At 36.1% G+C, this 27,231-nt stretch overlaps 1 protein-coding gene across 3 annotated transcripts in view; it reads left to right on the forward strand.

Moving 5' to 3' along the window:
• Positions 1-26,500, forward strand: part of MFSD14B (major facilitator superfamily domain containing 14B) — a 32,154-nt gene extending 5,654 nt beyond the window's left edge. For 2 of the 3 annotated variants that reach the window (XM_065045782.1, XM_065045781.1), the window contains exons 2-12: positions 5,132-5,227; positions 8,576-8,638; positions 10,913-11,040; positions 11,926-12,040; positions 13,787-14,005; positions 15,124-15,237; positions 15,786-15,857; positions 17,867-17,979; positions 18,879-18,976; positions 20,839-20,996; positions 24,925-26,500. In XM_065045782.1, the coding sequence (XP_064901854.1) occupies positions 5,132-5,227; positions 8,576-8,638; positions 10,913-11,040; positions 11,926-12,040; positions 13,787-14,005; positions 15,124-15,237; positions 15,786-15,857; positions 17,867-17,979; positions 18,879-18,976; positions 20,839-20,996; positions 24,925-25,128 (1,380 nt within the window). In that variant the 3' untranslated portion in view covers positions 25,129-26,500. The remainder of the gene's footprint in view (positions 1-5,131; positions 5,228-8,575; positions 8,639-10,912; positions 11,041-11,925; positions 12,041-13,786; positions 14,006-15,123; positions 15,238-15,785; positions 15,858-17,866; positions 17,980-18,878; positions 18,977-20,838; positions 20,997-24,924) is intronic. The other variant, XM_065045783.1, reaches the window with a different exon arrangement.
• The last annotated feature ends 731 nt before the right edge of the window (positions 26,501-27,231 follow it).

Here is a 27,231-nt window from a genome sequence, read left to right on the forward strand (position 1 = left end):
CAAGGCACATATAAAATGCTAAAGGGTGGACTGAAAGAACTTGTGCTTGGTGTATTTTTGCACTCCATACAAATAACATGTCTTAGACTGAGGTTTGCACACATAATCCTTTCATGTGACAAACCCCGTTAAGGTCTTGAGGCTGCTTTTTACACTTGAGTGAATTCTTGCCCGTTCCAACAAGTGGGGCATTTCTGGGGAACAGTTGGAATTAAGGTGGTTCCTAAATACTTTTGTTTGAGCACTAGAAAGAGGTAAAAATGCAAGATGCCTAGAGAGCTATCTGTGTAACACATGCAGAGAAGAGAGCATCCATAATGTAGTGAGAAGGATTGGTAGCAAAATATTTGTGCTACAATAAGCTAAAATGGTTAGATAGTGATGTAGTGAAGCATCCCAGGAAAGGTTTGCATTTGAAATGGTTGTGTTTTGGAGGTAAACGAAGAAAATAGCAGAGAAAATAAATGTGAAGAGGGGAATCCACTTCATAATTTGGCATAACTTTCAAGATCTGAATGATTCATACATGGAAGCATGTTTCTCAAAATATTTTACTGATTCTGTTCAGTTCTTTGTTTTCTTGAAAACATGACAGTTGGCATAGTGGATAGCAGTGCAGGTGGCTGTGTAAAAACAAACCAAACCAAACTTGTAGCAGTTTTGTAGGGGGAGAATGTTTCTGTAGACCCTTTTGGAAAGAAAGTAAGAAAACTTCATACTAATGCACTTGAACGTTGCTTTCCATATTATAGAGGGACAGTGAGTGCTGTTTGCAAAGTTGTCTATGTACTGAGATACAACAAACAAGGAGCAGGCTGTCCTGGGAGACCCTACTGCCTGGTGGGAAAGAACTTGCTGGAGGAGGGTGTGTGGGGAGAAAGGCAAGTTCCTGTGATTGTTCAGAAGTTCAGCTTGGTTGTTATCTGCCTAAGAGATAACAGGTTTACCGAAAAGGTACTTCAGGGAAATCTCTTACTTCTCAGATCAAGAGGATCAGCTGTGAGGATCAGGCCTGAGCAGGTTGTCAGATGGATATTGAAACCCTTTGAGGATGGAGAACACGTGTTGGCAGTAGGCTCTGCTGCTTCACCCTCAGGGGAGGAAAAAAGCATGCTGTATTTATCCAGCTGAGTCTTTTTCTTAATCTTCCTAGCAGGACTACATGGCGCACATCAATGTGAAAAGTTCAGAAAGGTGCTCTGGAGGACTTCAAGATTTGAACAGTGAGAAGTGGCTTTGTTCTGAAATATGCACATTGCTTAAGAGAAACAGTTAAGCATTTTTGAAAGTGAATGTTAATGTGCTTTTGCAGCCATTTGAACAACTTTGATTGTTAAATTATAGATTTTAATTAAGAGATACGTAGCCACCTAAAAGTTGTGTGAATAAATGAATACTGTCAATTCTAGCTTTACTCTGAAGGTCTGGGACTGGCTATAAAATTGCATCTTGCTGCGGAATATTTTAGAGTGAATTACACTAGTTCTCCTTCAAAATATCTATGATAAGATATTCTTACAGATACTGTTGCATTTTTTCCTCTTTTCTAGAAACAATTCCTCTCCAGCTGGATTTATGATCTTGAAATCTTCTCTTGGATTTCTTAATGTTCAACAGCTGTGTTCTGTTTTTAAAAAAGTTTGTAGTGCATCCCAGTAGTTCTCCCTGTTGTGTTCAAATGAACTTTTGGTTTATTCTGCCTCAAAGAAAAAATGTTTTTAGACTTGGATATGGGAAAAAAGACACATAGGAGTGGCAGGAGTGCAAGATTGGAGTAATAGCAGATATTTTGTTAGACCTTCTAGGACTTCAGATTTTATAATTTTGGCCTTAGACTTTTATTGTTAAGCACTTGAGATTAAGTAATGTTTTACTCATTATTGATTATGCCAGTATAACAGCCTGACAGGCAGCTGCATTTGAAAGCAATCGTAATGTTCGTACATAGTTTCTCAGCCCACACACTGGGCTGCCATATGAAGGAGATCTGTGCGGATGGACTATAAGCCCGTAACAGATTTTAAGACTTTCCTAAGGGCACTTAGTTTTTACATAAACACTTTAAAATTTGGGCATGGGGGATGATGAAAACAACTTGTATATTGACTATTACTTCTGAAATTCTATTTGAAGTCATTTTAACCATGGAGAATTCAGTAGGTTGTCCCCATATTGTCTAGTTCAAGAGCCTGAAAGCTTTTTGTACTTAAGTTCATAAGCATTTTTTGCATGTGTGTCTCATGTTCATTTTTTATGTAGATTGCATGCAGTTGTGTTTTGCTGCGAAGTATTTTCTCGACATAGGAATGAGCCACACTCATTACTTTTGAGGTACCTTCATCTTAGAAGCAACTCGGAAGTGTTTTTAGAAAGTTCTATGATTCTGAAACTATAGAGTTTTGTTGCTTTTTTATCAGTGGTACAGGCTGTGTATATCATCAGTCATAAGCTCTTTTCTTTACTTGAAAATAACTCTGTTTGATTAAAAATTGAACGTATTTATGATAAGAGTTTTTAGGATCTACAGAAAAGATATGCATCCAAGAAGTACCTATCTACATTTCTGTTTGACAATGTCACTGAATTAGCCTGTTTGCATGATTTTAGTTTCCTGATGCAGCCATTCGCACAAGTGTTCTTGAATTAACCTACACATTTAGGGCTCTGTAAAGAAAACTGAAAATTATTAACAATGGTCTATGTGGATCATAGGTTGGTAGCTACTAGAATATCTGTGGAATGCTTGAAAGGTGCCTGCTTCTTTCAGGATTAAAATTCTCTTTTTCCAGGTTATGTCTTGGATTCAAAAAGCTATAGAGTAGAGTGTTGGTGGGGTTTTTTTGTGTTTTTTTTTTTTTTTTTTTTTTTTTTTGTGTGTGTTTTTGTTTGTTTTTTTTTTTTTTTTTTTTTTTTTAGGTAGTTCAGTGCAACTATCTGTAAGCTACATGGTACTGCCAAAAATTATTTGCAAACTGTTTTAGTCTTCAGGAAGTACTCATTTAGGCTTAGTACAACACAAGTATTTTTCTTTCACAGGAGTTTTTAGATAACTTCTGTGGGAAAAATGCATGTCTGTGTATGTACATCATCTTTCTTGTAAACCATGTAAATCTCAGCTCAAATTTGCATGTAATAATAACATTAAAAAAAAACCAAACAAAAACCCACCAAAAAAACCCCAACAAAACAAAACCCAACAAATACTCCAAAACTTCATTTTTAGCAGCATTAGAACTGTTTGGAAACCAGAGGTTTATGGTCCAATGTAATCCTTTGTGGTATAGAGGTAGGGGGGGATGTGAAGCAGGAGAAAGGCTGGGGAGAACCTTACCTGCTCTCTGCTGCAAAACTTTGCCTTTTCCAGAGGGAACTGCCATGGGAGGGATCGTCAGGCTTCAGTGTAATCTGTGTTAAGTGCTACTTGGACTGGCATATATGTTAGCAAAAAAATGCTCTTAAAATCGTTATGCTATTACATTCTGTAGAAGTACTTGCAGACTTCTTCAATGAGGAAGATTTTTCCCCCCTATAATCTTCGGAATCTTTGCTATTTAGAGATGAAAAATTGCATGGCAACCTGCAGAGCAATGTTGATAATACTTGAAAGTTACCGGACTCCCAGAGGTGATCTTTGCTCTATGATATTATCATATTATTTCCCAGGAGAAAGAGAACTGTTTTATTCAAATCCTCAAGCTTTGAAGCAAGCTGCAATGTAGAAAGTAATTTGAATCTTACTTGCTAGAAAAAATACTGTCCGGGTTACTTTGAGTTTGCTGCTACAGGTTTTGATAAACTCTGATAGATTTAAAAATTATTAGATATCTGGACACTTAGGGTGTTTGGTTAGTAGGGGTTTCTTTAAAAATCTTTACTATAGACTTTTAGCATAAATAAAGCTTGTAATACAAGCATTTTCTAAACCTGTAATTCTTATATATCTAGAGTAAAGGTACTGAGCAGGGGAGTAACACCAAATGCATCTCTGTTCTACCTTCATGGAAGGCCGTCTTGACTATTTTTGGGTTCAGTGGGAAGACTGTGTTTCATGTTCTCCCTTCTCTTCACCTGCTGAAATGACACAATCAGGTTGAAACTTGTCGCTAGATGATGTCTTGTCAACTGAATCCTGTGTTACTAGATTATGCAATGTGCCAGAGAAGTGGGTAAACTTTAAGTATGCATGGGAGTACCAGCTGAGAGCGCTGTACTGCTCCTTTCTAAGAATTGCCAGTCCCGTGGGAGCATAGTGTCTCTGGCTAGAAATGCTGAAAAACAATCTTCTACAGAACTAGTGCTAGGGGAAATGGAAAGGGTAATTTTAGAACACAAAAAACTTTGTAAAACAGTTACTATGGCAAAGGGCACATACAAGTGAAAGAAAGCAGCAGTTCTGGCTAAATCTGCTTTACCCAAGAGTTCTGAATGGTTCATCTGAATAAAGAGATTCCAGATCTCTTGTTTGGGATGCAGGCCTTGGGTCCTGAATGGCAGCATCTTGAGCATTTCTATAGTTTGCTAATTCTTCCTAGGATTCCTTGTTGACCAGCAGAATAGCTGCTGGGTCTCCAGTCTGGGCACACACAAGCATGAAATCAGTTGGTCAGCAGAAAGTGGGTGTACAGACAGCGTAAGCTGCTCCTTGTGATTCTGTGATTCTTTTCTCCTACTTTGACAGTTTCAAGTATGAAAATCAGTGCTCTTCTGGTCACGTACGTTGTTGTAGTTCTCTTGTAGGTGATGTGATCTTAATAAATCAAGATCTGTTTTGTTGACACTTGTGGAGGTAGCAGGGAAAGTTACACCATTTGTCCTGCTGCAGTGGAAGGGTTGTGATTAGTGCTCATAGGGGAGGAAGCCTGAAGGCACATTGCAGGTGAGAGCAGTGCAGGGCAATGCCAGGAGTATGGAAAATGGTTCTCTTCAGTCAGCAGGAGTTCGCGAGAACAAACTTTTTCTACTTCCCCAGAGATCTTTAGTTGTTTTGTAATAGCTTTTCTCCACCCTTGTTTGGCTTCTTATTGTTCCCAAAGGCTTGGTAGTAGGTCATCCTGAAAGCTGGTCATGCTCAAAATATGTTTGTAGGAGATCTTTGCACATGTAATGAACTGCGTGTGTTTTTCTTTCGTAGCAACAAAGTATTGGTCGGCCAAGCGTATACCATGCGGTGGTGGTCATATTCCTAGAATTCTTTGCCTGGGGGCTCTTAACAACTCCAATGCTAACGGTAAGTATCACTGATCAGCTGCCATGGCAGGAATGACTAATGTTAGTTTGCTAATTCCTAGATATCGGGGTTTTAATTTGTTTTACACTTCCTACTTACCTTTTTAACTGAATTCCAGGAGTCTTAACATTCAACACTGTGCAGTAGTAGTATACCACAGCTGAGATCTGGACTGCTGAAAGACTAAAAGATAGTGAAAATAAATTAGCCAAATACTGTACTACTATAACTTTTTTTCTGCCTTTTAGAGTAACATTAGTTCAGTGTATTGAGGAGCCTCTGATGATTCTGGCTCTTTTTAAGACTTAATTATTCAATTTGTCTTCCAGTCATACCAATGGATAAACGATGCATCTTCTAATAAAATTTGTATTCTATTATGGGGTAGGCGTTTTGCCAGCATGGAACTTGAAGTAAAATGTAAAGGCTTTCATGTAAGAAATAGATTTTATAAGTATTTAATCTATTCTGGAATGCAGTTGTTTTCTGGATGAATAAATAATTTGAGTGTTTGGTAATAGAATATGAAGCCTTTCTTCTGAAGACATGGGTGTTACTCATTGAAATCAAGCTTGCATGAGAGAAGTTGTCAAAAGTCTATTAGTCCAGTTTTTCATCAGATAATATCTGAGAGCACTTTGAATATGTGATGAGCAAGGTCGTGTGGGATTGAAAGTACTTGGAGTTAATTATTTTCCCTCCCCAAACTCTGAATAAAATCTGCATAGCTCTAGAAAGGTGTTTGTCTAACCTTCCTAAAGACAATCTCTGATCTTCTTAACATAGCTTAATAATAAAAGAGTCCATATAAACAGTTAACAAATTTCCATGAAGTAGATGTCACACTAAATTACCATCCTATCATGCTGTCCTGCCCACTGGGTGGGCTGACTGGGTAGTCTTTCATGTTTTGTTTTGTTTTTTATTTTCTTTCCTTGTTTTCTTGGAAATGCTCAACTTCAAGTTGATTTAGCTTGACACTTCTCATTTAAAGGGATAATGTACAAACAGTTCTTGTGCAGGCTTCAGAAAAATCCATACTTCAGTAAAACTTTGTTAGGTGGGTTCTTCAACAGTATACTCAGTTGAAATAGTTCCATATGAAGCAGTACTGTCACATGCAGCTAAAATGTTAATTCTTGAAATTTGTATTTGTCATTGTATTGTGTTTAAATAAAGTGTGATGAAATGCTACTAATGTAAAGCTAAAGGCTTTGTCTAAAGTATGTGGATTCAGTACAGCTATGGCCTTGAATGTCTTGTATTTTGAAAGTTGTGTTTGTCTCTTATGTGGTCTTGAATATTTATGAGGCTGTTGCATTGGACTGTAAACTTTAAGCACTGGGCTACATATAATGGTATAACTTACCTTACACAGGTGTAAATGGCCTCTGTGCTCTTGAGGGTGATCATCTTTGTTTGTAATCTGCTTTGCACACCCTAAAGACTGATATTTGATTTAAATCATTTCAAATTTAGCTTAATACCCTGCACCCTTATGTCTTGTGGTTACCTACCTTGGCTTGTTGATCAGACAGCAGTACTAGAAGACATGTGGAACTTTCTTATGAGCAAGGTTCAGCCTTTGAAGTAACAGCTGCCCACTTTTGCTCAAGCAGGTTTGTCTTCTAGAAAGGGCAGAAATGGAAATCTGTGACCCATTGATCAAAGCTCATGATCACTCAGGTTTTTTGTGGTTGTGTCATGATTCTCCAGGTCATTGTCAACATTCAGTAAGGTTAGAATTTTGTGTTGTGTATTGTCAAAATAAACTGTATGCTAATATAACTGAGATTATTTAAACATTTTTTAGATTACTTTTCTACTTCTTTTGACATCTGTCAGAAAAGCTGTAGTGGTTATTACATGAGGCTATACTTGGAGAAGAAAAGATTTAAAGTGTTTATGAAACACAGAAAGGCTGTTTTGCTCACTACCCAAAACTTATACTCACTACTCTTGTTTATGGAGTTGTAAGCCAACATTAGTAAATCACCATAAGCAATATTGATCCCTTAATGAAATATTCTGTATTCAGTATCAGCTTTTTTTTTCAATATGTAAATACTTTAATCAGTAGAACTTGAGTAAGGCAGTTTCCTCTACCAGTTTGTCGACTTTAATTTCTTCTGCCTGTAAAGTAACGGAAATTAATCTCGAAAGCTTGAACCGATATCAGCCATGGTTTCGTCCCTGGAAAAATACTGGAAAACACATTACAGAAAGATAAATATATTTGACTCTGTGAGCTTCCTTTTTTTTTTTTTTTTTTTTTCTTTTAACTGGGAAGATGTCTGCTCTCTAGATGTCTAACTTGAACCCTGACTTTTTTTTCTCCATTCGTTTCATGAGATCAGTGGTCAAACCAGTGTAAAATTGTTTTAAATGTATAAACAGTAGATGAGACCAGAAGGAAAACCAGGTGAAAATAAGCAAAACTATCTCATCAGTAGTTAACATGGGAACAACCACCTTTATTGAACTTATGATTTGAGAATCTCAGTCATCCATGGAAAATGATACTTTTCAGTGACACTAAAGTATGGTGTTTCTGCAGGCTAGTGGCATTCTCAATATGTTTATAAATACTTTTTCTAGTTGTTGCCACTTATCTGTAGATAAAACCAGCAAATACATTTGAAGTACATGTGTGTACATGCTGTGATCATTGGAACAACTTTTTAAATTGACATAATAGGACCTGTGTGGCCTTTTAACTCTCTTGCATATTTATGGTAAATCTGTTTAGTATAGATTAACATACTTGCCCTTGAATTAAGACTGCTAGTAAAGCACCTTAAATGAATTCATAGCTGTACTTAAAGGATACATAAAACACTAAAAACTGTGGTTAGTATTTATAAGCATCTACTTGGTCATCAAAAGTGTTTCTGATTATGTGACTAATGAATATCTACGATTTGTTCAGAAACAGTTTTCACAGTGCCTTTTTGGGCAGTTGTGAATATAGCATTGTTTTTTTATTGACTGAGTAAGTTAGCTGAATCACATTTTCACTCCTAATTAGTAAGAATGATTTAGTCAGCCTTTTGATTTATACCATGTGGAAATGCTTTTTTCTTACATTGATCCCCATTTCGAGCAAAGTACCTCAAACCAAAGTGTCTCCGCAGTACAGTGTGGTCTGTGCCAGCAGCTGAATTTATGCAAATAAATTGTTATTAAACCTTCTCAGAATATTATCACGAAGACAAATATAGTTCTGGGGTAAGATACTTTTTTATCAAGTCCTAATAGAGCTATCCTGCTTATACAAATCAAATTTAAACTTTGAATCAACTTTCTCCTGTCTCTCCTGACTCAAATAATGCTTTTTTATCTTGTCAGGTCTTACATGAAACATTCTCCCATCACACATTTTTAATGAATGGTCTTATCCAAGGTGTTAAGGTAAGATTTTTTTAAAACCTCTGACCTAAGTAGTCTATGTGTTCCTACATTGTAATTTATCTCTCTTGCATTCTCCATAAGAACATCCTGAATACTGAGAATGTAACTAATTCTTTAACTATTTTTTCATTGTAATGGTTGTGTTCTTGGGCTCAGGTCAAGATTTACAGCTAAACAGTAGCATCTTAAAACAAATGAAATGTTTCTAGAAGTTTAGATTCTTCTCACTTGGATAGGTACCATTTGTAGCTATTGTAATCTTGATAACGATCCTTCTGAAAATGGAGCAAGGTTTTTGATGTCTGCTTCCTAATGTTAGATGATTTAGATCAAAAGCAGATGAATGCAGCCATGATGACACAATTGAGATAAAAAATGAAGCACTTAAATGCTATGATTTTTGTCCAAGATGTAGTATAAAAGCTAATTTTCTGCAGGGTTTTTGTGGTGTCTGGGTCATGTGTTTCTCCCCCCTCTCCCCTCACCCCTGGCTGGGCAGCTTATAGTTTACTTACATTACTGCAGTCATACAGTGGTCTTGCTGGATTGTTGCCACAAAAAAAGTTTGCAAAATTTCTCAAGCGTTAAATAAAACTTGAAAGTCTGTTCTTTGCTAACTGTCTTACTGGGAGGCTTCAAAGCGCTTAGTGTAACATATGTTATGTTAGCACTTAGTGTTAATTTATAGCAGCCAGAAATTATTTAGCTTTGTATTCTGTAGCAAATCTAAAGCATTGTTTTTAGCTGTAAGAACGTGACATCTTTGGGATGGACTTGCTGTCTTGACATATGTCATGGTGATCTGGCAGAACACCATGCACTAGGGGCATTGGGATGTCTCGAACTGAAGAAGGAAGTTAACTTTGCATTGCTCTCTTAGAAAAACAATGGTCATGTTCCTCTTGGTGTTTTCTTTCAACTCCATTCTCAGTGCATTGTAACTATGCGTATCACTTATAAGTGGTAAATGAAGAATTCCTGATATATTTTCTACAGAGCACATAGGTAGAAAAGTGCATTACTATCATGGTCTAAATGTACATATTGCTGTAAGAGGTGTAATAACCAGGGGAGCCTAGATCAGAGTGAGCTTGCTCTTCAGTGTCCAGTACGTTATTTAAAATGCTGTTTATGAAACATCAGAAGTGTTTTGAGTGACAGCAGAATGCGTTAGTTCATATTCTACTGAAATCTGACTGAGAAGCAAAAACATTAATTTCAACTAAGGTATCTGACTTTCCTAGCATCTGATAGCCTGGCTTTACAGCATTTGCTTTCAATTTACTTACTGAAATCATTGAAATCAGAGTTATTCATTGTGATTTGGCAGAATAGTGATTCAGTATAGTAGTATGTACACATATGTTAATCTTGAAGGTGACTATATTTGAATACCAGAGGTTAACTAAAGTTAGCTGGAGTAGACTTCCGGTGTATTGAGGTGCTTACAGGACCATGTATCTTCTAATGTTTGGATTTATGGCAGAGTTGGGTTGATGAGGGAACGATACACTAATGAGGAGGAAAGAAGAATACATCTGTTATGGAGGTTTTGCAGTCAACAATCCTGTGAAAAGCTTTGCTTATTTTAATTCTTTGGTGTCATACAGAACATATTTGAAACCTAGATTCAAAGACTTTATGAAATGCTGAAAAATCTAGTGTTTGATCCTTAGTCAATATTTTTCCATGACAATTGTAGCTGTAAGTTTGACTTTTACCACTTTTGCCATTATGGTGTTCCACTGTCTCAAGGTGTCAAGCTTGTCCTCATAGTTCTTGCAATGTGCAAGGGTCCTGTACATAATAAATATGTAGTATAAAGCAGTAAATGTTCTGTTTACTTTGCTTCAGAGAACAGTTAGGTTACCCAAAAATCTCCTTTAGGACAGTCCAAATCAGAGGGCAATTTGGGTTTGGGAACTAGCACGAGTCTCGTGATAGAAGCTAAGATGATGTCTTTTGTGAAACTAGGCTGTAGGTTTTGGAGATTAAGAAACTTTTGCAGTCTGTGGTACTTCTATATTGAATAAAACTGATCTTGAAAAAATGCATGACTCTTCTGTGTTGTTTTTTTAATGCACTCAGGTCTAATAGATTCAAAACTTGAAACATAGAGAAGTAGTCTGTAGAAGAAATTGTGTACCATTTCCTTATCTACAATTTTGTGTTTAATTTCAAATCAAATTGCAATTTTAGTCCATTTTTATATTGTGGTTGAAATGAAGCTAGGAAATGTAAATACAGACATTAATTGTTTTTCTTGTGTCACAGGGTTTTTTGTCATTTCTCAGTGCTCCGCTAATTGGTGCTCTATCAGATGCATGGGGAAGAAAATATTTCCTTCTTCTTACAGTCTTCTTCACTTGTGCCCCAATTCCATTAATGAGAATAAGTCCATGGTAAGTAGTACAGACTGCAGTAAGAGCTTGTCAGTACAGCAAAAATTTAGAGGAATAGTTCAGGGAAGTGGGAGAGCAACAATAAGACAAGGGAAAACCACTTTCCTTTCAAGATGTGTTTGCTTTATTCTGGAGCTTTTTTGTTTAAGAGGTGTTAAAATTGTGTATCTTAAAAGTAGAAATTACAGAATGTGAATTAGTTACTTTATTCACACAAGTATAACAGTAATTGACATGGTTTGATAGCCCTGTCTAACTTGTTTTTAAGCTCAGCTGTTCATCTGTTTCCCCTGAGGACTGCCAGTGCTGGTAATAAGCACATTTTTAAAGCTAAATGAACCTTAGAATTTATTGACCACAGAAAAGTTCAATTGCTGCAAACGAGATCTTTTAAATCTTTGACTAGGCAACTTTGCAGTCTTAACTGGGTAGAAATGACTTGCCTTCAGTTTCATTTACATGTTTTGTGAAACTTGGGAGGATTACAAAAGAACTTCTTGTACACTGAGTGTATTCAGAGTTCAGATTTTGAAGCATTGTATATGATAGTTTATTCCTTAACTGGTTGAGAAACTGAGTTCTAAGATAATTCCTTTTGCATAACTTAACCTTGCTTAAGCTTTGACTGTGTGAAAATGTATAGGTACTGTGTCCTGAAGGGGCCACTTCTTTTAGGCTGATGTAAAGTGGACAGTAGAATATAAAAAATTGAAATTATGTTTTCCAGTATTTAAGTGAGACTGCACAATCATTTGTCTCCAGTAAACCTCTACATTAGTTCTTGAGGTACAGTTTTTGTAGATTAAGTACAAACTTGCTTGATTAGTAAGAGAAAAGCAGGAAGTCTTAGCTTAAACTTTCTAATTCTTGCTTTTAAATTCTTAGGTGGTATTTCGCTATGATTTCAGTATCTGGAATCTTTTCTGTTACCTTTTCTGTAATATTTGCCTATGTAGCTGATGTAACACAAGAACATGAAAGAACTACAGCCTATGGACTGGTAAGATACACTGAACTTGAAATATGAAGGTCATAATCTGACCTTTTTTGAACTTGTGTTTTGACGTGCACATTTTTTCCTGATTAGTGTAATGAGGTTGATAGAGAAAGGAATGAACCATGATCAAGGCACTGCGTTAGGGTTTGGGAAATCTAATTTAGACATTTTAGTGATGCACAGACTGCTCCTTGCTTATAGGAACAGAATAATAATTTAACAATTTTAACCGTGGAGAGGGCATATGTAACAAAACATGTTCTAAGTTCTGCAGGCACAACAAGAAGTGTTATTAAATGCAATATGAGTTATTTAAAACTTGATCTTGCAATATCTTTCCACCACCCATAAATTGCACTTTGTGATTTCTTTTTAATATAGAAGGACTTTTATCAAGAGAAGAAGAAAATAGTTCAGTTAGTACAAACTAGCCTTTTGAGTGATAATACAGTCCCTGCTTAGTTTGTATTCCTGAATATCTGTGTTGTCTTGGCTTTTGCAGGCACATTGGTAGATGGATGCCCTTAGCCTTTGAACATCATTTATCCCTTCATCTTCTGCATCTGTTTTCACTCTACAGATAGTAATGGACGTGATTCTTGGCTGACTGTACCATACTTTGAGCTTTTAAGTTTTCTCTATTTTTAGCCTTAGGGATGTATCATTCCTCAGATGATGATTTAACATTTAAGAAAATAAAGGACTTAGTTCTCTTGAATCAAGCATGTGTGTTGTTATAGCAGAGCACAAAACAGGTTTAGAAGTTCTGGAATTACCACTTCATTTCTCCTGCCTACAAAGAGGGCCATAAGTATATTCAGAGCATATATTTTTCATGCCTTAAAACAGTTTTTTGTTAACAGAAAAGGCTCAGTCTGAAATTCTATGAAGTGAAAGACAAAAGTGCACTTGTTTTGATCATGTATAACAAATTGATTAGGAAGAGATAAAGACCTTTTTCTTAGGAATTTTTTTCTAGCTTGGTATAAAGCGAGGTTTCTAGCTTGTGTTCTTACTTATTTTATAAAATAGTTATACAGAGTGTTCTTATTTTGGGGACTGGAAAAAAGTAGTAATTAAAAAACCCAAACAAACTAGCTTTATTCTAACCTTTTCTGATTTTTATAGTGAAATTTAACAGCACTGGATTTTTATCATTTTTTGCTGTATGTAAATATAATTGGTGATCTGTTAGTAGCTGCATGTCACTACAACATCGTAGGAAGGAATACACTAGCTGTTGAAGTTGTTGCCATAGCTAATGATCTCCTAGTTTGCTGTGCTGTCCAGTGGTAGCTCAGTATTTAAAATGCAAACTGTTAACCAAGGCATTATGTATTACTCTGTGCGTTACCCAGAGTGCTTAGTCTCAGTTTCACTTAGGCAGGCATTTAAATGTGCTGACAACTTTTTCAGTGAGATGTCATCAAACTCATAACTGGAAAACAAAACAGAAAAGTTAGTCCATTTGAAAGTAAGAGCCATTTTCCTTTGAGCCAGACTTGCTGCAGACTGCAAATCCTGTCTTGTATGGTGGACTCTGGAGGAGGCTGGAAAAACTTTGTTTGGACCCATTTTTACTATAATAAGTGATTTTTTTTTTTTTTTTTTAAGAGTAAATTTTGACTTTTTGTTTTTATTAAACCACACCTCTGGGTGTGGGAGTGATAGTGTTGAGCAAATGACTTCATTTTTCTGCAATGGCAGAAGGACCTCTTCAACAAGTTTATAAACTGTTCTTGTGTGTAGGTATCAGCCACCTTTGCAGCAAGTTTGGTAACTAGTCCTGCCATTGGAGCATACCTGTCAGCCAGCTATGGAGATAACCAGGTTGTACTAGTGGCCACACTGGTGGCTGTTGTGGACATCTGCTTCATCCTGCTAGCTGTGCCAGAATCTCTGCCAGAAAAAATGAGACCTGCTTCATGGGGAGCTTCTATATCATGGGAACAAGCAGACCCTTTTGCAGTAAGATGCACTTCAATAAGTAATTAATAAATAACTAATGATTAATAATAATTGCATTTAGTAAGCCTGAGAAATCTTTAATCTTATTGGTACCTTGACTATTCAAAATACCATAATCTCTGTTTTCTGCTCTTGCACAAAAGGATCTAACTACATTTGAAAAATAGAACAGACTTGGTGGATTAAATGGTTGTTGACTTGGAAACAGTGTTTGGTGTAAAATCCAAAGGGAAAATGCTTTACATCCTTACTCTGTTTTATTGTAAGAGAAATACTGAATTCTTATACTGCTACAGACCCCAAAACCTGATATTATAGGACTTTTCCATATTCATTTTATGCTTTGTACTTTTGGTTGGCATTGTCTCTTCAGACTCTGGAATTCCATATTTGATTATATGTCTCTTTAATATTGAATGGATCTATAAAGCCTGTTTTTTCTACTGGCATATATAGAAAGGGTTAAAACATATCGTGCAGTCTTGCTAGTAACTTGTTCACTTATTCACACTTACTCAGATAATTTGTGTTTGTGTTACACCTTGGTATCTTAAGAGAGGAAAGAGGGATTGTTCTTCATGAAATTCATCCTGCTGTTACTGGTTGTAAATGTTGAGAGATGACTGACATACTTGAAGAATATTTTATACAATTTATTTGTTACTCAAACTGATTCATGTTATGGGTGAATGAGTGTAAGAAACATACAAAGAAAAATACTCTCATAATTTGGGGAGAGAAACAGTTATAATCAGGATATATTATTTGCTAGCATCTTTTGGAATGGGTTATTATGGAGATCAGTTAGAAGATACTGATACATTTCCCTAAATATTATAGTATGTTGTTTTCAGTGAATGCTTAATTTGACACTGAACAGTAGCTTAAAAATAAAATGGAAATTTTGCAGAAGAATCAGATACTACAAACCATAAAAAATAGGGTTGTTTTTAACTTAATGTTCAGCTTAACCATTTCCATGTATGATTTTTTTTTTTAATTGTATGTGTGGTTAAAAATAGATTTTAAGAAAAGTGAATCCACCTTCTGCTTTCTTTCTGCTTTCCTAAGACTTTGTATAAATATTCCAATAATTTTTTTGTTTCTTTGTTTTACAGTCTCTGAAAAAGGTTAGAAAAGATTCTACGGTTCTGCCAATCTGCATTACAGTGTTTCTCTCCTATCTGCCTGAGGCTGGCCAGTATTCTAGCTTTTTTCTGTACTTGCGACAGGTAAATGTTGATGTCTTCACATGGTACTAATAGTGTTCAAATAACTATTCCCTAAGACCTGTTTCTTGTTGAAGACTTTGCAGAGAAAACTTTCTGGCAAAATACAGCTTTAAAAAAATACAGACAGGCGACTTCGCTAAGCCAAGAACTGAATAACACTTGATTCCTGATGCATAAACTCTGCCACAGCTTGAGCATGTATTCATGAAGTAAAGCAGACCTTTGTCCCCATTCAGTGCAGCAGTTTGTGTGTCTTGAGGCAGGATCTTGCCAGTTGAAGAGCGATTGTGTCTGTGAGAGGGGATAGAGAACTTCCATTTCCAGATACATGACTTCCTCTGTCTTTTTTTCTTTTAAGACAGGTTTTTTTTCACGTGGGTTTCTTGGCAAGCAGTTGAGTTAAGGGTTGTTCCTGAAAGTGGTTACTTCCTGTATGGCTTAAATTATAAGCAGGGATCAGCGTTGTCTTTGAAGAGGATATCTCTTTGCTAGTGATTGTCCTGGATTCTGTTTGACATTAGTTTCATGCATTTTCTGCTTTTCTTCAGATTATAGGTTTTGGATCTGCTACCATTGCGGCATTCATAGCTGTGGTAGGCATTCTGTCTATAATGGCTCAGGTAAGCTTTATTTTTAGTGTCTTACTAAACAGTACAAACTGAATGCTGAGGCATGCTCTTCTGACTATTAAGCTTGTCTATAAACTTCTTACATGCTCTAAAGTGACAGTGTGTCTTACATGCGTTGAAGATTATGTTCATATATAGTTGGCATAAATGTCTTGCTTTAAATCTGCTTCCCTTAGAAATACTGGACTTCGGGATCAGAAAATGAGCCTAAAAATTGCTAAGCATAGATCAGTAAATCTTCTGAAACTCTGGCTTTAAAAGATAAAAATGATACAGGAAAATGATTACTTAATGCAAGGCCTTCTGCAAGGGGAACATGTTGTTTATTTTATGCAAAAGTAATGCTTCTTGCACATACTCAGTTGGCTCACGCTGTCAAACGTGTGTACAAATGTTGCAGGTGTTGACATGGCCTGTCCAGGGTTACTTAGGCTTGACATGGAGGCCGAGGAGCTGTGGGGGCTTGGTACATTACTTTCATGCTTCTTAATTGGGAGCGGTGAGCTGGTTTTTGGACAGGTCCTTTGTGCCTTTTAGAAATCAAACATTTTTTGTGATGTGATTTTTTGGTTATCATTATGGGTACAGTTTGTTGTCTCGTAATAACAGGAAGAGGAATGGCTAAAACAATGTGCTGTAATCTTGTTTCTATCCTTAGCAGAATGGAGGTCTCGCTGTTTTAATGTAAACAACACATTCCTGCGTGTTTACAAGTTTTACTGGTGTCAGTTGTGTCCTTCATTATCAGTACAAGTCATTATTTTATTCTTTGCTCTGTGATTTGTTCTGATACTTTTAGGTGCACTCACATTTGCCAGTCATACTTTATTCATACCTCTCTAGTTGCTAAAAGTCTCTAAAACGGCTGTCTTTCTGGTTCATGATTTTCAGTGTTAAAATGAAGACATTCTGCTTTGATTTTCAAACTCTTTGAAAAAGGAAGGTTATTGAAGCAAGCTTTGCTTCATAAACACTGATTTGTGTTGACATGTTGGATATCTCCAGAAAGAACTGATCACATGTAGATAGAATTACTGTATTTTTGCTGTTTAGCTTTCAAGCTAGCTTTGTCTAAGAATGAGAAAAAGAAAACTAGTGTAAGAGGTACAGGAGAGAGGAAATGTGCTCTGCTCTGCAGTCCTGGTTCCTTTTCTCTGGTGCTTTACTGATGCATTGCTGAGTTTCTCATTTTAAAGAAAAACACATTCACTGAATGGAGCAGCCTGTATGCATTTTGCTTTACTAAGAACAGTCTGCTCCTTGCCATGAGTATATTGCTGTTTTATCTGAACTGGGACCTCCTTCCCCATCAATAGTAACATTGCTAACAGATGAAAACCAGTGGTCTTCCTTTAGGGCATCTATGTTTAAGACTAGTTTCCATGTGCAAATAAAAAGGTCATATGAGTGGTGTAAAGAGTTGGCAGAAAATGTAATTAAAGATGAAAAGGACTTGGCCAAAAAAAAAAAGGCGGGATTTACTTTTTGGTTTTAATTGTAAATTTGCATAGTAATTCATTTGACCTAAAGAGATTACTACCTTTTTTCCTGTGCTAACAGTCTTTTTTTTTTTTTCTTCCCCTCTAGTATTTGTAAGTACTGGTGAATTCAACTCACATGCAGCCTGTACTGTCCTAACTTGATGCTAGCATTTATTGTAGGACTCTCTAGTCTGCAAGGAAACGGAGTTGTAAAGGTGGAAGTGAAAGCCTCTTTACAGTAGAAACAGCCACTGAGATATAATGTTCACAGAGAAGGCAGTACGCATGCTTCTTGATATCCTGAGGTAGAAACTCCTCAATAGCTAAGAGTGCCTGTACATCAAATGCTGGTGTGGCTTGTCTGCATTTTGGACTTAATACGAGGGAAGTAAGAGCACAAACAGTGTGAAGTTCCTCACTGGTTGAATGCTCTTTTGAGTTACTTGGTGTAGAACAAGAAATTACTTGAGCAATCCGGCTGTTAAAAATGGCTTTCAGATGAGTCAATTTCTCTTGCAGACTGTGTTTCTCAGGATCTTGATGAGGTCAATAGGCAACAAAAATACGGTTCTCCTTGGCCTTGGCTTTCAAATCCTTCAGCTGGCTTGGTATGGTTTTGGATCTCAGCCTTGGTAAGTGCACGTTTTCATGGGTGCATACCTGTGAAGGAATTGAAAATGTTTTTCCAAGAGATTCTATCTTTAATTCTGTTATCATGACTACTAAAATGTTCTGTGAATTAAGCATTCTCATGTGCGTTACACTAGCAAAGTTTAGTCTGTATTTTGCACATGTAGGTAGAATTTTCCAGGTATGTAGTGTAAATTGCAAGCTAACAGCCCTTTTGAAAAAGGGGTCTGCACCGTTTTGGTTCGTTGCGGTTTATGTTTATAAATGTGGTCAAAGGTTTTTCTTAAACTCACAAACTAGTAAGTAGTATGTTCTCTCCAGTAATTCCACTAGATCCATTCTAATTAGTTATTGGACCTCTATTTTTTTCTTTTTTCTAATGTGTCATTCTCGACATATTTGGTCTTGGAACCTATCTAGAGCTTCTTTTGTTGGAAAAACTGTCTGTAAGTAAAGTGAACTAGAACTGTAAACTGGAACAGCTTTGTTTTACAAAGTTTGTCCTATTGACAGTGATGAATGCTTGTTCTTTATCAGAGCAATTCCTAGTGAGCTATACAAGTCAGAAAACTGCCTCACTGGGCCACCCCATGAAATTGTTCCTCTGTACAGCCTTTGGAATGGGAAAGCATGTGCATCACTTCACTCCCACTCTTTTCCTCTGCTGTAATAGCTCATGTGGAATCAAATGAGCTTTTATTGCAGCAATCTTGGGGTATTTTGTGGGAGGGGAGCAGGAAGAAGACCCAGACCAGATAATTTCCCATCTCTAGGTATTTTAATGAGTACTTTGAAATGGCATTAAGGCTTAAATGAGGGTACCCTTGTCACCCTTTTTGGAGGAGTGGGGACTAATTCTATGGTCAGTCAATTTTTAATTCAAATTATGCATTCAACACAGGATGATGTGGGCAGCAGGAGCTGTAGCAGCAATGTCAAGCATTACATTCCCAGCAATCAGTGCTCTGGTTTCACGAAATGCAGAGTCAGATCAACAAGGTGAGTATTGAATGAATTTGTTTCAGCATCAGACTGTTTTCTTGGATGACTCTAGAAAGCAGAGCAGGTGTACTTTTCAAATATATTGATGAGTAATGCTTTTCTTTGGTATTATTTTGGAAGTCTGCCAGTCTTTGTAGAGAGGAGTGAGGTACACAAATTTATCACATTTGCATTGCAAAACACATAGTTTCTGTTTGACCAGCTACTTTTATCTTTCTGTGAAAGTACTACAGAAGCAACAAAACCAGATGTGGTAACTTTCATGATTTTTCTTTCCTATTTATTATGAAAAGTAATATTCTATAAGTAGATAGTGAGTATTAATGTAACAGTACTAGCTTTTTATTGAAAACTAACCCCACATTTTACTGGATTAAAATAAGCCTATATGAGAAGCTCTGTTCTGTGTGGAAAAGTTGTCTCTATTTGCTATAGTACTGTAGATTTTCAAGGGAAAGGAAGTTTGAGTAAATAGTTGATGTGGGAAGACAGAAAATTTAATTGGTTTTGATGTGGAGGGGAATGAACAATCAGAAATACTGCTTCATTTAAAGTAAAGTGAGGGGAAGAATCATTGCGAAGTATGACACTTGTTTATAGTAACTGGATTTAGTGTTCTCTTTCAAAAAATTCTGTACATATAAATCAGAAGTATCAGTCTTGCTTTAACATTGTACAACTTGAACTTAAGTAATGGGAGGTACAAAGGAGGCATAGTTCTAGAAGACAGCTTGGAAGGTATTTTATGTGGCTTTTTTATCACTCCTATTTCCCTGATTTTTGTTTCCAATAGAGACATTTAGAAGAATTTTGAAAGAACTAGTTTCCTAGTTATGTCATGAAATTACTAGTTAAGTTGATGGAAGTCATTAGACTTTTGTTTTGCATAGAGGAAACTACTGCTAGTAGCTCAGGCGTGCAAAAATTTGTGGAGTGCAGTTTTGCCACCTAGTGGCATGAAGATTTTAAGCTTACACAATAACAGCTGAAGGAAAACCTTGGACAACTTTCTTTTTGACATACTTTATTTCCTTTCATTTTACATGTTCCTGCCTTAAGAAGGAAAGGGTTCTGGAGACTACTAATGTTGTAAAATTAGGGTTTTGTAGAATCTTGATCTGTAAGATCATTTAAAAAAAAAATTTTTTACAATGTTGTCACAATCACATAATGAAGCTACAGGAGAAGCAAACCCATAGAACTTTGACTAAACTCTGAAAATACTCTAATGGAGAACTGCAACCCCTCTAGTATTGTGAATTTACTGCAGTACTGCTGAGTTACTACCCTGAATAAGTTTCTTGATCCTTAAATAAGTCTTGGGTTTAGGCTGGTGAAGGGAAGAAATCGGTTAGTCTGTGCATATTTTGCCAATAACAATCCTTAATACATAAATATTTTATTATAAATTTCACCTGAAGATAAATTAGGCAGGTACCACAATTAATCTCTGCTTTATTCGTTGTAGGCTTTGAGTAAGGGTGGAAAAACTCTAACACAAAAAAATATTAGACTTGCACGTAAATTTAGCCCCTCATATTCAAAACTCATTCTTTTGATATATATCTACTCAAAACAGAGATGTAATCCTGAATTACAGCAAAACATGAAATGTTGACAGTAAGATGGTAATTTTTGGAACACAGTAAATTTTAACAGAACTTTATCTTTAAACTTCCGGGAGCATGCAGGTACAGTGCCAGAATTATGGTAATGCAGAGGATTGTTTTAATCTAGCCAAATTGTCTTCAATGTATTTCGTAAGATTTTATTATGAGAAGTGCTTTGTTGGAATAGCTGTTGGCTTGGAGTATTTCATTCTTGATTAATAAAGTCCAACTCTTTTTTTTTTTCATTAGGTGTTGTCCAAGGAATAATAACTGGAATCAGAGGTCTGTGCAATGGCCTGGGACCAGCACTGTATGGCTTTATTTTCTTTCTGTTTCATGTGGAGCTCAATGAATTACCACCTGATCAGACTTCAGAAAAAAAAGCAATGCAAGATCCCAGTGATGAGGTAAGTTTAAAGTTCGGTGTGAAGTTTGCAGCATAGAGCTTGTAAGGGTAAAAATCTGTCATTTTTGGTTGATTTGAAATCTTGTTATCTAATTGCTAAACTACACAATTCTCACTTGCCGGCTTTATTGAACTATTAAGGTAACTCATAATTTAAATTTGATAGTAACTGTTTATATTTCCAGTAGTAGCAGCTTTGTTTCAGTAGTCTGAGAGAACCAGTTAACTTCTTTTGACGTATATATACTCAAAACACAGCTGTAGTCCCGAATTACAGCAAAACATGAAATTTTGACAATGAGATGGTAATTTTTGGTAACTCAGTAAATTGTAACACGTTTATCTTTAAACCTCACAGGAATAGGGTATTTATTGGTGTAGGCAGTAGTGTAGTATACAGTTGAGATGGTTTTGTTTTGTTTTGTTGTTTTTTAATTCAGTGGCAGTAACAATGCTGTTTGTCACCTATCCTTACCTATATGAAACTTGAGGGGGAGCGGAGAAGTCAAACCTCTACAGCATTTCTTTGGTACTCCTTTCAGTCTTTTCTTGTGTCCACTCCATCTTTGTTTTAGGTCTGCATTTTTGTCTGGTTTGTTCTTTTGCATTTGGCTTCCAAGATACCAAATATATGCTTAGCAGAGTTTGGAGAATCTTATGGTGCTTTTTTCTTGTTCACTTGATTGCCCTGACCACATCAGCTATGATTTCATTGCTCTTTCAAAGTACTAAGAATGGACTTTTTAGAGAGCTGATGATCTCTTAGCTTGTCATTAAGCTGATTAAGAAAGACAACAGATTAGCTGAATATGTAAATAACTGGTGGCTGTTACTATGGAAACAAATGTTTGTGGTTCATCCCCCAGTTGCAAGTAATGTTGGTATGTTCTGTTACTTTAAGAATATCCATGTGTATTTTTGTTGAAGTAGCCCAGATGTATTACAGTGGAGCCAGTGACTGTTCCAGTAAGTTATAAATGAGTCAAAACTTCTGTTGTAGAATTTGCTAAAGCTTGTGGTAGAACGAATTCCTGCACTGGAGCCTAGTGTACAAGCTTCCATATAACAAAATAATGATTTTTCTAAGCTGTGTTAATTAAAAAATTTCAGACATCATTGTTTTATTCAAAATCTACTTAGTACATAAGACATTTTTTAGTTAGCAATACAGCAAAATCAGTAAGTATTTACATAACTAAGATTGTTTTATTCTCGTTTCAGTGCGTCAGCTCTTACTTTTAATTATGTATGTACTCATAAGCTTTGTTAAAATGTCTTCCTGTTACTAGGCACCTAACATGTAAAACTATCAGTCACAAAAATAACAATACAGTTTTTTTCCTACTAATTCTTATGTTTAAGTCTAATATAACAGTGGGAAAGAACTCCACAATTCAAATGTTACATAGCTTTAAAAATTGATGTAAGTAAAATGAGTGGAAATGTAAACCAGGGAATGCACCAAGTTTAGACGAGGAAATTAGCAGTGCCAAGTTTACAATGCTAGTACTGCTACCTTGGATTTGCAAGTCTCAAATACAAACTACTTGTCTCTTGGTTTTGTTCCGTGTTCCAAATTGGTAACTAGGAGCTGTTTACAGACATACATTGTTTAAAAAATGTTTTATTGGCTTTATTAAATGCTAATAAATGTTCACTAAGTGTTTTAATAGCAAGTTTAAGTCGTCAAGTACCTTGTTTTAAAAGCTACTAGATGTATGTGGAATTGCAGTTAATTTATATAATGTGATTTAGTCTGTGACAGACATTGTTGGGTTTTTTGTTGTAGGTTTTTGTGTTGTGTTTTTTTTTTTCCTACTCTTACTTGTCAAAAGCAATGGGTCTATAGGAACTCAAAAGAGAATGCACTGTTTCTATGCTGAACCTGGATCCAACCCAGTGTTGCTGTTGAGGTGAATTAAGAAGAGTTCTTCCTCCTTTGTTTCCCCTGCTCTAATACTGGGTGTTACTGCAACTACAAGAAGTAGATTTTTAAGTTGTTATCAGAAACAGGTTGTTTATATAGGTATTGTAAGAATTATTAATGTGAAGCACAAATTCGTTTGTGTAACTGTTTGCAAATTTTACTTTGGGAGGAAGCTGTCTTGTCCACTTCTAAAAACCAAACAACCAAACAAGAACAAAACAAAAACCCACAAATGAACAAACAAACCCCAAACCCAAACATCTAAGTTTAACCTACTGATTATTATTGTAATTTAGTATTGTACATTTCAGATAAAGATCTTCTGTGTTCACTGATGGGCAGAGCGCTAAATTAAATTTTTAGATATGATGGTTTTGTAAACCTTCATATTCAGACAGTAGTGACAGGGAAGTCTAGATGTATATATTTCAGTTACATATACAAATGTGCAGACTGGGTGTTTTTTTTACTTGCCTTTAGGTATTAATTTCTATTCCTCTGGAGGAATTTAATATTCAGCAAAATCCTAGTCTTCTCTTTTTTTTTCTTTTCTCGTGGAAGTGGGAGAGCTGCAATTTTACCACAGGTCACATTTGTGATTCTCTTCCATGAAAGAAAAGATCTGATGCGCCTATTCAAGCAAGGTTGTGTATCTGCTCTCCTGAGCATAAATAGTAGAAGTTAAGCCTATCTTTCTTAGTTCCCATTTAAATAACTCTTTTCAAAACTGGAGAGCCTAAAGAGGAAAGTGATGTGGTATCATTAGAATGATCCGCAGGGAGTGCAGCAAACAGTGCAGTCACAGGCTGTGTTGGGCAAGTAGTGATAACATTTGGCAATGCAGTGAGCAAGGGCTGCTTTTCAAAACTTATTACTCCCTTCAGTGAAACTGCAATAGTGGCATATTCAAGAGCTGCTCAGGTAAATCAGCTGTTACACTACAAATTAGGATGTTAATTTATGGAATTTTATTACATTCTTTGAGTACTTGTGGCTGTAGCACCTCTTGGAAGATCTAAGTAATATTGTTAATGTAAATTCTGTTAATATGATTATATACTTCAAATTTAGAGACTACCAGCTGAAAAATTGGGCTTCTGCTTGTAACAAGAGTTGAAGCGAGGGAAATATCCTGTTACGGTATGCTTAATTGCAGCGACTTTCTCAATTCATGTTAGAATAACTTCCTGCATTTCATTTGTTAGAAAAAAGTACACAATTGTCATCTTCTGATTTTTGTTTAGTTGACAAAAACACAGAAAAGTTGTTTTAAGATCTAAAAAAAAAAAGGCATCACTAGATTGCTGACACTGTTTTGTAGAGTTTTGTCATCAGACTTAGGTGGTTTAAAATTAGTCTTGCAGCCTGTTTTTAATTGTGGTTATGAAATGTAGATAAGTTGTATTTTAAATTTTAAAATAAACTGCTTAGACACAAGGGAGAGTAACTCCAAATACTGAGTTATCATACATGCCAGCAACCTGTTTCTGCAGTGAGAACAGTATGTACCAATAGCTTGCTGAGTTTCCTCACGTGTTCATTTTTGGGGATGTTTGTGTATTCAGCTAACTTGATTCTAAAGTATGTGAGCCATGGAAGCAAATGGAAAAAAGTGAAGTTAAAAGTTAATTGAGCATTTTTATTTCTGGATGTTGAAACCTTATCCTATTATTCTTCAGAGGAGTCTTGCTGATTTAACAGGCATGTTTCCTAAAGAAAAAAAAAAGACATTACAAAGAAGCATGAGTTATTGTTCAATCAGCTAGGCCGTCCTATAGTCAGTTGGTAATTTTGTGTATGTTTCTGGTTTTTAGGTTGCTGTGCAGATCAGGTGAGGGATTGTGGATGCAGAAAATTCATATTGCACTACACATATGAACTTGTTGGCATAAACCTTGTAGTCACTGTAACTATGTCTCCCATTATCTCCTGCTAAAAGGTATAGTTTTTAATGCAGAAGTCAGTGTCTAAAACTTTATGAATTTGGTTTCTTTCCCTGCAGAGAGCAATCATTCCTGGTCCACCCTTCCTGGTTGGAGCGTTCATTGTTCTTCTGGCTTTTCTAGTTGCCTTATTTATTCCTGAGCACAGCAAGGCCAGCAGTACCAGAAAACACAGCAGCAGCATCAGCAGCGCTCTGAGTAGCAACCTCGACCGAAGTAGTGAAGAGGATATTGAACCATTGCTTCAAGACAGCAGTGTATGAAGGCCAACTTCTGAGGAGACTGTGGAACCAGGTCATGCACTGAACTGCAGCTCTGGAATCTTGGTGGGATGTACAGAGTATCTGGCTTGCGAAAGGAAGGCAGGTGTGTGCTCGGGAAAGTCACATGCTGTGTGACACTTGAGGTTGATATCATACTTGCAGGAGGGTTTATTTAGCAGGACAGGTCACAACTAGGTGTGATGCTACCCAATACTGGACCTATGTCAAATCCCCGTATTTGGTAGAAACCCAAATATACAGACACAGTGGGATGTTTCTTTAAGTTTGAATGTTCCGTTCCCAAAGTTGTATGCAAAATAATCAGGTTTAAGGCAGAATAGTTTCTGCCACAACTTTTAAAGGTATTTTGCATTTCTTATGCCTTTTGTCTGCATGTATATCACGTTTTGTCCTCACAGTGTGAGAGGGACTGATCTATATAGTTCTGGTATCTGAAATAGTGGTTGTCAACAAAAACAATTTGATTTCCTGAAGATACATTCTCAAATATTATTTAGTAATGAGGACTCCAGTAGTTAACAGACGAAACTGAGGTGATTTCTGAGGATGTATGATCACACATGACAGTCATTACTCATCAGTGAGGGTCATATCGAAGTCTTAAACACACATTCCAGGTCAGTTCTGAGCAGTTAGAGTAAATCCAGATGACTCCTGAGAGCACTGGTCACATTAGTGTTTTGCTGATTTAAAAAAAAAAAAAAAAAAAAAAAGACAGGGAAAACAGTGGATGCCAGAGTAGTTTACAACAAGAAATATGTATATTTATTGCATTTTGTCACTTTATATGTCATTTGAAATAATCTTTCATATTAATTCTTTTCACCCCTGCCTTAACTGCTACTTAGTGTTCAGTTATTCCTATTTAGCCTTCATATCACTGTCTTACCTGCTGAATTTCATGGATATATTCATATCGAATTTCCTATCTAAATGATGCTTTAAAGGAGTTACGAATGGCTACAAATGAACTAATTTTTAGAGACATTTTATGAAAAATACACAGATTTATATGTATTTTGCTGCAGTGTAAATGGACCATTAAACCCAACTTTAATGAAGTACTCCTATGAATGTTTTATATGTATGCAATATATGTAGATATTTGTAAGGCATTTTAATTTTTCCAAATGGGGTGCTGTGTAAATCAGGTATTTATAAGTGTTATGGGGGTACTCACAGATATACAGTTTTTTAAAAGGATTGTGTATTGACTGAACAAATTTTAAAAATATATATATTTTGAAACTTGTTCTACATTGAGCAGAGATAACAAACCTTTTGTACTATGCAGTTTGGTTAAGTTAATAAGTTTCCTGATGCATAATAAATCTACATCTTAAGGTTTCTAGGTTTCACGTGTAAGTGTGTGTTCTTCCACGTTTACTATTGTGCCTTTCCTGCGTCCGAACAGAAAGGATTTAATCCTGGTTTAATGCTGGATTACAGTATCTGAATTCCTTTTGTACTGCTGTGTCTGTGTCATCAAGCATGGTGAAAAGCATGCTTTGCTCAGAAGTCCATTTGGTATCTGACATGGTATCCGACAGGATAGAGAAGTGGAAAAAGAGGAATGGCATTGCTGAAGAGTACTACAGAATTCAGTGCACAGATCCAAATTATAAGAAGTGTATTGTTGGCTGTACTTAATAAATCATGATGCTAATTTTTCAGTCTCATCCACCAATTGCAGAAGTGTTTGTTACAGTTCAGCTCGTAAGTTTCCATCTTCCCTAATGTGAGTCAGTTGTTCTTGTAAGCTAACTGGAAGGTCTTGATTTTGTGTGTGTGTGTGTGTGTGTGTGTGTGTGTGTGTGTGTGTGTGTGTGTGTGTTTTAACTAGTGTATTGAATACCCACCAAAACTCTTCATTTGGAAGATTTTTAAACAGGTTAGAAAATTGTTTCCAAGTTCAAGTGTGTGGGTATAAGGGTTTTGATAGGTGACACCTTTGCACTGCTTTTCACAACAGAATCACATGATGATGGAAACGTTTCCAAACTTCTGTTTTCAAAATGTTCTCTCCATACAATGGGTTTCTTTAGAAAAGCAGTTATTTTCTCACTCATTGCTAAAACGTTG

The sequence above is a fragment of the Columba livia genome, chromosome Z, assembly GCF_036013475.1.
Source record: "Columba livia isolate bColLiv1 breed racing homer chromosome Z, bColLiv1.pat.W.v2, whole genome shotgun sequence".
In the NCBI taxonomy this organism is placed as follows: Eukaryota; Metazoa; Chordata; class Aves; order Columbiformes; family Columbidae; genus Columba; species Columba livia.